The 10905-nt window shown below is 41.3% G+C and overlaps 1 protein-coding gene across 1 annotated transcript in view; it reads left to right on the top strand.

Annotated features, from left to right (window-relative positions):
• Window positions 1–1087: 1087 nt before the first annotated feature.
• LOC311057208 (solute carrier organic anion transporter family member 2B1-like) overlaps window positions 1088–10905 on the top strand; it is a gene marked incomplete at its 3' end in the record, with an annotated part of 17524 nt that continues 7706 nt past the window's right edge. Inside the window, exons 1-6 of the mRNA XM_084074157.1 lie at window positions 1088–1150; window positions 6162–6230; window positions 7393–7530; window positions 8873–9035; window positions 9537–9746; window positions 10525–10623. Coding sequence (XP_083930283.1) covers window positions 6195–6230; window positions 7393–7530; window positions 8873–9035; window positions 9537–9746; window positions 10525–10623 — 646 coding nt within the window. The 5' untranslated portion in view covers window positions 1088–1150; window positions 6162–6194. The remainder of the gene's footprint in view (window positions 1151–6161; window positions 6231–7392; window positions 7531–8872; window positions 9036–9536; window positions 9747–10524; window positions 10624–10905) is intronic.

The raw sequence follows: 10905 nt of genomic DNA, 5'->3' as shown, positions 1-10905 counted from the left end.
CCCACGGATCTGGCTCAAACACTTAACCCTATAACTGCTCCCCCTTGAGCGCTCTATCGTGACCATCTGAGCACCCATCAGTTAGGTGAAACTGAAACTGAATTTCCCCCTGCAGGATTCATAATGGTCTACCAAAAGAACGTGCACAAAAGGCTACTTACTCGTTTGGAATGCCATGACCATGGAACTGTGTCAACAAGGCGTCGGGCAGGCTTACAAGAACATCTTACGTCAACAATTAATAATTAACTTGAAGGAATTTCATTATCTATCTATCTGTCTGCCTGTCTGTCTGTCTGTCTGTCTGTCTGTATGTCTATACTGTTTGCAGAGACTGAGGGGTGGGCAAACACCTCTTTTTGATCTACAGTACCAAGTGATCAGATTGGGCTATTGAGGTCAGGAGGTTCTGACTCTCCAGATAGTCAGAATGTATCTTACCTTTAGTATTTATATACATGTATTGACTCATTGTTTTATCATAATGTTATTGACTTATTCTATGCTTGTATTAAAGGACAACTTTAGTTTTTTACAACCAAGGTTTATATTTTAGAATGTAATTAAAGTAAATAAAATATGAGTGTAACATTTTTTAAATGTACTGCTTTCTATAGTTTTAGCAATTTTCGCGAATAACCCGGTGTTTTCTTTATTATTATTTACAGTAGCTCTTCTAGCCCCCAATAACTCACATCTGGCCATCAAAGACCACAGGACCTTTTTTATTGTGTAAAAAAGGCATATTTAGCCACCGGACAGAATGCCTCCGCCCACTGTAAAAAATATCGCAAAAATTGCCAAAACTGTAGAAAGCAGTAAATGAAAAAAAAAATAACACTCATCTTTTATGTACTTTAATTACAAGCTAAACTATAACCCTTGGTTGTAAAAAACTAAAGTTGTCCTTTAAATAGCAGTTTATGATAAGACCTAAACGCAATGGTCCACTGTCTAGCACTGGGTGTGATAACGCCAGCATTGTAAAATGACCAAGTGATCATGTGCCCAAAAGGGTTGACCACCCCTGCACCATCACAAACCATATGAGTTCAAATTCCACCACTACACTGTACACATTACAGTACACAACTCCAACGTGAGGAGCTGGAAAGGGAAACAATACCACCACCGGTGTCTCTGCAACAAGGTGAGTCATATTTAGCTGTTTCTTTCTGGTTCTACAATAATTTAGAAAACTTTCATTAGCCTACTGTAGGTTTGTACAGCCACATTAGCTGCGCAACCAATCAAACTTACATTTAATGTCAGCAAATGTACTGTTGTGCCAGCTCAGCTGATAGGACTAGGGGACAGAAAATGGTGTGCTCAGTGAAAATGATAATGTTCATTACAACACACATGGCTTTTTGTACGGTTTGCTGTATGTTTAGCTATGGTGTTATAACAGCATAGCATATGAAAGCTCCCAATGTTCACTGTAAATGACTCTAATGTTTATTCAAGTTTTTGACTTATCCTGTGGCACATTTGATCTCATTGGCTTAACATTTTAACAAGCATAAAAGTGCCAAGAGGAATCTCGGTGGGCACTTGCTCTGACCACCCTGGCCCTGTAACACCTGATCTATACTTTGTTGCACATCATGTCCTGCATCAACAAAAGCTGATCTAGCAGCTCGGCAACATCAGGCTTAGCAGAGGAATGAGAGGATACATCATACATGTGATTCATTTGCTACACATACAGTGTCAGGAGTCTCAGGACATACAGTACAGTGCTAAACCTACCCATGCACGTATGTTACTCAGTGTACCCAGTGGCTCTGTGCATTCAATGTTTAAAGTTTACAATTTACAGTTTAGGCATTTAGCAGACGCTCTTAATCGAGCGATTTACAGTAAGCAAGGACACAAGATAATACACATAATACATCAAATGCATAAAAAACATGGGTCAGGCTTTGAAGATACAGGGGAGCCATACCTTTGGTTGCTTTTTAGGCCAACGTCAGTGTTTTGTACTCTGTGTGCTCTGCACTCTAGCAGAGAGATGCACTCAGCCGTGTCTTGGTGGGCTAACCCGGCCAGAAGGAGCGAGTGCATTTTCCAGCAGCGGAAGCTGCCGCAGAACTGCCGGCGGAGGAGCGGCAGCTGCCGGCAGTGCAGCGGCAGCACGGTCCTACTAATCCTTGTAATAAAATATTACTGAGGTTAGGGTTAGGTTTAGGTATAGTTTTACTGAGGTTAGTGTTAGGGTTAGGTTTAGGCATAGTTTTACTGAGGTTAGGGTTAGGGGTTAGGGTCAGGGGCGCTGGAATGGGAAATGACCTGGGGGGACACATCGGGGGACGCACGCACGCGCAAAAAAAAAAGGTCATTTTTGGGTGGGTTTGTTATTTTTTTGGGGGGTTAATTGGGTTATTTCGGTTAATTCGGTTCAAAAAGTGTTCTCCATGAAGTGTAGATGTCAGAGGTAATTTTGTCTTTCTATTTAAGGGAAAATCAAGGTTGCTATAATGACATTTAGAAGAACCCCATCTCCATGACACATATCATTTAAACAAAAATAAGCACTTTATTTAGGAATAAGGAAGTTGTTGACACCAGTAGAAGTGAAGTTGTCTTCTCGACATTTTGAATTGCAAACTCTTGATTGCAAATTTGCAATAACGTTTCTTTGTCCCAAAAGACCTGGCAGTGTCCTTTTTTGCAACAAATGGTTGAATTGGTAAATCAGAGTCAGTTCAAAAAGGGCAGCATGAATCCACACACATCACGTAGGAGCAGCAGCAGCAGTCCCAGCGAGAGGAGCCTCCTCCTGGGACACTTCTGCATCCAGTCCTGTGGCTGGTGGCATTGCAGTTGCATTCTCTTTATTGGGTGGCAAAGCAGCCCACCGCTCCGCCGTCGGCAGCTCCGCAAAATGCACTCACTGTCCCTCCAAAATCAAAGTAATTGTTTCAAATCTTTTTTATTGTGAAGCACAGGTTATGGTTATACATTTCTGTTCATACATGGATAGCTTCCTTTTTTAAACAAAAACAAACAGCCATATGAAAAAAAAACACTCAAACTTAAGCAAAAAACAAAGGGACCCTCCCGCCTCCCTTCCCCCTTCCAGAAGTGCTGTCCCAGATTACGTGCGACACGGGTCATCCACAAGGATTAGCCTTTCAACCTTTAAGAAAGGAGACTAAAGGCTTTTTCAAAATCTTTCAGTTTGTCTTTGAGTATAAATCTGATTCTTTCTAAATGTAAGGACTCTGTCATCTTGTTGAGCCAGAGTTTGATTGTGGGGGCCTCTTTCTTCTTCCAAAATAAGAGTATCAATTTTTTTGCAGCGAAAAGGCCGAATGAAAGAAGGCGTTGTTGAGATAGTTGTAGTTTCTTCATCCCTTCTGATACTCCCAGGATGACTAACACTGGGTCTGGATCTATCTCTACCTCTAGTACTGTATATTGGAAAATAGTCTGAATATCTCTAAAATCAAAGTAATTGTAACAGATTTTTTTTCTTAACAGACCATTTCTATTAAGTCACCAGAACAACATACTAAAAGTCCTAAGAAATCCTAGTTGCGGAAATATGTTTAATTGACTTTGACTCAGTAATCATTGTACTGTATGGCTTTTTGACAATATTGGTGGACATCTTGGATTGATGCCAATTAAACATACTTCCGCAACTAGGATTTCTTAGGACTTTTAGTATGTTGTTCTGGTCACCTCATTGAAATGATGTATGGTGAAAAAAAATGCTGTTACAATTACTTTGATGTGAAATGCTGCTAGAATATCTGGTAATAACACCCTGAAGTTCTGTTATATTGGTTCAAAAATGGCTAAAGTATTTTTTGAATTCCTCACCTGAAAATGTAATTGGAAGTAAATTGAAATCTCAGACAAATGAAAATTGGACTCATAATCATTTTATATGGCTTTTTGACAATAACTGATGGCCATTTTGGATTGATGCCAATTAAACATATTTCCGCAACTAGGATTTCTTAGGGCTTTTAGCATGTTGTTCTGGTGACTTCATAGAAATGGTCTGTGAAGAAAAAAGATTAAGTTACAATTACCTTGACGTGAAACGCTAGTTTGCCTGGACTATAAACTGACCGTACCCAAATGCGGATCAGAGAGATATAGGAGATCACCAATCATAGGGAACATTTTTTATCTAAAACCTGCTGTAATTTAGGTGTGCTTTTTGATTAGATTTTAGTCTAGATATTTGGTGTACTTTGACTTGTTTGCTTATTTACAAATGGACATTTGTATTGAATGATAACAGTTTGCATAAACCTGCGATGATGCTGAAAGGTGAAGGAAAGTACAAAACAATAAATATGTCGACTTTAATGAGTATGACAGGGGCTGTAATATGTGTTATATATTACATGTTATCTCTAAGGTATCTACCATGACACATTGAAAACCTCTGAATAAGGACCATAAAAGTGATAATAATTCATTAATTACTACTTGATTTATAATAAGTATTAATATTATTTGGTCTCTACTCCTTTGGAGTATTTGTTGAGCTGCTAGCATGCTTGTCTGGGGTTTCCATAATGTATTTTCCATCTTATTCATAGTCCATGAGGCCCAAAGCCCCTTCCTTTTTATTTTTAATGGGACTTACTTTTTATTTATGAATTTATTGTGAACACTGCCAGTTGGCAAAGGCAGTCAACCTTTTTCAAATCAGCCTCATAGTGGCGCAATACCAGCCCATTTTACATTTTGGTCTATTGATAGGCAATTAGCCAAATTCTGATTCGCTCTTTTCAGCTTGTCGCCCCCTCTGTCCTGCCAGGGGTGTGCTGTGGATGTTTTAGCTAGTGGAGTGCGTACACGCACACGTGAGCGATCGCCTATTGAAATAACCTATTTAATATGTAGGCTTGCCGCTTATGTATTAACCCACAATATACTGTATATCAAATGTTATTCTATTTACGTACTTGTATAATGGGGAAACTTAAGTGTCGTCATTATGTATTTACCTTGCAGACGTCACCTCTGTAATTTAAGTTGTTCATGAATCCATCAGCCACTGCTGTTATCCAACTCTTTTGACTGCTTCAGACAGAACATCTGACACCTACAGTAGGCTACTTAGCAGGTCACACACCTTGACATGAATCGAACCAGGTCGGTCATTCCTGTTCATTCAAGCTGTGACACTCAGCGTCGATCGGCAGGTTTTGTTAGCGAAGTGCGGAAACTGCGAATGGTGCATGTGCGGCGTGCGTGCTGTGCTCCACTAGGCTCCACCGGCAGCCCACTCCTGCCTACTGCCATGACCTGGAAATCTGGGGAAGGGAAATCAGATTTCTCTCCAAATTGGAGTCGGATTGGTTGTCTTCACAGGCTAGGAATGTTATTCAAATCTGATTTGGGAAAATCAGTTTCCATGTGTTTTTTTGCTGTTCAGACTTGATAAAACCATTCAAATTTCAATCTAAGATGTAAGGAAATGACACGTAAGGATCATGTATTCCTTGCTTCTTTCCATTTAGACATATTAGACAGTGCAGTGCCCATTGCCGTTAACCTTTCAGCAGCCAGACAGACGGGAGGGAGAAGGACGCAGATTGTTGTTAGATTATGTAACATTACATTACACTGTAATGTAATGTTACATAATCTAACAACAATCAGCCTGTAATGATTACAGGCAATAATATAATTACTGCCATCCAATGCTGCTTACGTCAAACACTAATCAAACATTGCCTCTGTCATAGGCCGAGCTTTACGCCCCAATATTACAACACCTAATCTAATAAATACACACTATCAACACATATCAAAGATCAAAGAACACGTGCCAATCCGTGGTTTCAAAGCAACCCCTTAAACTGCCCTCATTCTCCCTGTTCCATGAAAGGTGATGGCCATGTGATTGGCCTTGAGATTAGCCATGTCTTGGTCAAACAGATGAGGTTATTATGTCACAATGCTGTATCATCATACTTGACACAAAAGTGTCACTTCATCCAGGTTATTGGGATCTGACATTAGAAAGGGGGGAAATCTGTATTTGCATGTTTCCAGGAGCTTTTATGTGCAAATCTTTCCCTCAACATTGAGAGAAAAAAGGTTAATTTCAGTGTCACACGCTGAAACAAGGTTCATTACCTACAGAATAAGTAGTAGCATATTCTTATTGTGTATGTCATCGACAGATTTCGGACAAAGCACATCTATTTGTGTGACAGATGGCCAGGTGTCGCAGTCCATCCAAGAGCCTTGAGGTATGTTTAATTCACACTATACAACTTGCATTCCTCATACTGTATAAGATAAAGATGTTTGTCAACTTATGGGTATTTAGAACAACATGATATATTTATAATCTATATCATCAATATCATAGAAGAATGTCCTGTTCTTCCAAAAACTATAGGGTTAAATGATTTTTCAGATTGCATTCCAATTGTCTACTATTGGCTTTCAAAGTTTGGGAATTGCTGTGAAACTTCTCCACCGCCAATTTTTGGTGGAGCTATAATAGCCCACTTGTTTTACCCTATCTGTAACTCTCCTGCAATCAAAGTCTTTTCCCCCCTGGATTCCTTGCATGATAACGCAACTCAGACTAGAGTTTCCACCATTTTGCATTTTCTTCAAAACACAGGCAATTATGCGGGCTGCGGATGAGCGGGTCAGCTGCTCTCACACGCAAAAAATAAATAAAAAATCACATGCTCTTGTTTTGTCTTTATTCCTAATAAGAATAAGAATAATAACAATAAAACAGTTTGAATACACTTGGGGATTATTTTCTAACCATGATTTTACAGAATTAAAAAATAATCGCGGGTCGCGGGGCGGGTTGAGCCATAGATTTATATATGGGTTCGTGGGGTGGGTTGAGGCGGGTTGGTTTCCGTTGCGGGGCGGGGCGGGGCGGGTCATGAAAAAACCCGACCCGCGCATCACTAACACACACAGTACACTGACATTAAAATGACAAATTGACTCAAAACAGACTACACATGGGAGTTTAAATTGACCCAGAACTAACAGGACACATGTGAATCAACTGACAATCAACACAGGGATAGGCTGGGGCAAACAGGACACAGGTGACTAGGGTTGATAATCAGGGCCGAGAGACAAGACATGTAATAGCTGGTGGGAGTCAGACTGTTGACTCCCACAATTTCCAAATGCTTCAGTATGGTGGAAGCACTGAAAATGATCCCGAGGTAAAACGGATGTCCCGCCTCCCCCCCTTAGATTTGGAGCAGTGCTTCCATGGTTTTGTTTACAACTTTATTCTGGGAATTGCTGTTCTAAAAGTTTATTACATCATAGACAGATGATGTAATGACAACAGATCTACAGAGGTGCTGCCAAAACACACACAAATGAATGTTATCCTAAGACTTCTCTCTCCCCCACTTTGTTTAGTTCTTTGTCTTCTGCCATGGACTGCTGCAGTTGGCTCTGCTGTTAGTGTCTGGTTTCATGAAGGGTGGCATTCCCACCTTAGAGAGACGCTATGGGTTCTCCAGCACGGAATCTGGCCTCCTGTCTGGTTTCAATGAGGTGAGCCCTATGGTTACAGTATCTCCACACTTCACTAGCCCACACATTAATGAGAAGCCTTTACTCTTTGAATATTACGAGCGAGATGTCTCGGTTATGGGACAGCACTCTCTGGCACTTCACAGAAGCATTTTTTTTTAAAACTCCACACAATTCCATTGACAAGGTCATGTTCATGCCATGTCAGCAGGGACCACCCCCTTATATAGCCCCTTTCGGGACCCTGTTTACCCTTTTTATATTTGGGAGGGCGGTATCCAGGGTCCCTTGTCGCTCAAAGCACTCTCTCGAAGTCGCGGGTACCACTGTCTCGTCTCGGGCTAATAGCTCGTCGCTTAGAAGTTGCAGAGATTTCTCAAAGGTACCAAAAAGAGCAATACTAACGCGCGGTTAATCTGCATTAATGCGCTCGGATCGGCGATGCCGTTTAACATTTTTAATAATTTAGTAAAACTTAAGCTCCTCTCTCACACTCTGTTCCACTTCCCATGTCCCGCCTCCCCGCGGTGACTGACAAACTGCGCGTCCTACGCATACCTCTATGGTCCTATGGTACTGCCTCTGATTGGCGAGCTCCTATATGCTTGCATGACAATCACAACGCGGGGAGGCGGGACATGGGAAGTGGAGCGGAGTGTGAGAGAGGAGCTTAAGCTTTACTAAATTATTAAAAATGTTAAACGGCATCGCCGATCCGAGCGCATTAATGCAGATTAACCGCGCGTTAGTATTGCTCTTTTTGGTACCTTTGAGAAATCTAGCCCGAGACGAGACAGTGGTACCCGCGACTTCGAGAGAGAGTGCTTTGAGCGACAAGGGACCCTGGATACCGCCTTCCCAAATATAAAAAAGGTAAACAGGGTCCCGAAAGGGGCTACCCCTTATACTACATAAGGCCCTGCTTGTAGCTGAACCAGCATTCAATTTCCCTTCTCGCCTTCACAGAGCATACAATATCTCTCTGTCAAGTACAGTAGCGTATAAGCTCAATTGGACAGGAAGCGATCAAATCGTGGACCGGCAGATACAGATTTTCTGGGATATAGCAGTGTTGCAAAAGCCTTAAAAGGACCCCTGGCTAATAAGGCCAATATGCCTTAATACACTACAATTGCCCTCTTTAACTAAAATATAAATAAATAAATAAAAAACTTTCACTCATGCGGGGCAATAATGCCCTCGCAAGTTGATGATGTCATTTGTCCATGTGTGGTCAAGCCCTATGGGATTCATGGAATGGATGTGCAAAAAGAACACATTTAAATTATTGATTTGAATGAATGGGAGTGCAAATGATCTAATCTTTTCCGGGCTGTGTCCTGCATGCTATGTGAATGTGCAGGTGGGGAGCCTATTGCTGTTAGTGTTTGTGAGTTTCTTGGGGAGCCGTGTTCACCGTCCCAGGTTCATCGGAGGAGGAGCTCTGATTTGCAGCCTGGCCTCCCTGCTCATCACTCTGCCTCACTTCCTGGGAGAACGCTACACATACACTGACCACATCGGCTGTGAGTCGCACACACGCATGTTCACACATACATGCTACAGTGGTGGAAACTAACTAAGTGCATTTACTCTTAGTACTACTGTACTTAAGTAACATTTTTGAGGTGTTTTTTACTTTACTGGAGTATTTCCAAATTTCAGTGCCATTTGAAAATAGCCTATCTACAATTGAAAACTTGTGTAGATCTGCTATTTTCAAAGGATTTTTTATACATTTGAAAACAACGTCAAATGGAATATTCAGCATAATAAGCACTTTTACTTTTGTACTTTAATTATTTTGATACCAATACTTTTGTACTTTTACTCAAGTACATTTTGAATTCCGGACTTCTACTTGTAAAAAAAATGTAGTACTTTTTTCCACCACTGCATACTGTACATATGAACGCCCACTTACAAAAAGTAACACACGTGATGAAATGATCTATACATTTTCTGGCTGTGGACACAGGTGATTCTAATCCATCTACCTGCTGTCTCTCTCTGTGTTCCCCATGCAGCAAACAGCTCTGGCCTCTGCCAAACAGGGAACAGCACGCTGCTACCCGATGAGGGTTGCACATCACAGGAAAGCACAGCAGAGCAGTGGATCTACCCTCTCATGCTCGTGGCTCAGCTACTGCTGGGCATTGGCACCGTTCCTATCCAGCCCTTTGGCATCTCCTACATCGATGACTTTGCCAGCAAAAAGTCCTCACCGCTATACCTTGGTACGCTAGTGTGCACTAAACACATTTTGATTACTGGGAAGGGAGAGTGGAAGTGTAGACCAGTGAAAGACCCATAGAGCAGGGGTCTTCAACAGGGAGTCCAGGACCCCTAGGGGATCCTCAGAGTTACTACAGGGGGTCAGCCAAATCTTTGTGTGATATGAATTTTTTAGATTAACCACTTGAACCCTAGCATCCCTTTTCTGAGGAGAACTTAAGCCAAAAATAGCCTGAGCTTGTAGATCGGCTTGTAGATCGAGCTTGTAGATCGGCTATTTTTGGCAAAGAGTTGTAGGTGTAGAGGGAAAAAAGAGCAGCAAAGGTTTATCTGAAACACAATTTTATACAATATAGAGGGGGTCCCTGCTTCATCTCTCTCTCAGCTAGGGGGTCCTTGGCCTGAAAACGTTGAAGACCCCTTCCATAGAGGAATATAATATAATATAATATAATATAATATAATATAATATAATATAATATAATGTAATGTAATGTAATGTAATGTAATGTAATGTAATGTAATGTAATGTAATGATGTAATATAAAATGTAATTTGTACATTTTGGGGGGTTTGTTCTTTGGGGGCGTCCCTTATTTCTCCACATAGAGGTTTGCAATCCTTGTAGTGGTCTGTGGGAGCCAGCTGCATGATAGATTCACAATTAGGTGTTGAAGCACAGGAACTGTTTTCTCAAAGGTCACCTTTGTGTATAAATGTTTCTCTGCCAAAAGCAACTGAATTGATGTTTCACTTGGCTGCGGTTTCTCTTCTCTGCAGGTGTTCTTCTGGCGGTGAGTTGTTTTGGGCCCGCTTTTGGTTTCCTTGTGGGTGGCTTCACGCTAAGCTATTACGTGGACTTCGACAAGCTGTCGGCGGGTGAGCAGAGGATTTGTCATTATGATAAGTGATAACCCCTAGCTGTTTGTAGATACGTACGAATATAAAGGAAGGAAGAGGAAGTGGTTCACAGTAGGGTGAAGCGTAGGGGGACATGTTTTCCCAGGGTCCTTTACACCAGTTCAATATTCTGTTAATACACACACAACGTCCGCCCGGCCCTTTTAAACCATATCCGTGGTCATATTGGGGACATACATGCAAAAACAAGGAACATTTTATTTCTTGTGTTGTGTATTTTTACAGCCTAATCTTGATCTG

This window comes from Gymnoscopelus microlampas (genome assembly GCF_963454915.1).
Source record: "Gymnoscopelus microlampas genome assembly, chromosome: 12".
Taxonomy (NCBI): domain Eukaryota; kingdom Metazoa; phylum Chordata; class Actinopteri; order Myctophiformes; family Myctophidae; genus Gymnoscopelus; species Gymnoscopelus microlampas.
This window is presented reverse-complemented; position numbering and strand designations above follow the sequence as displayed.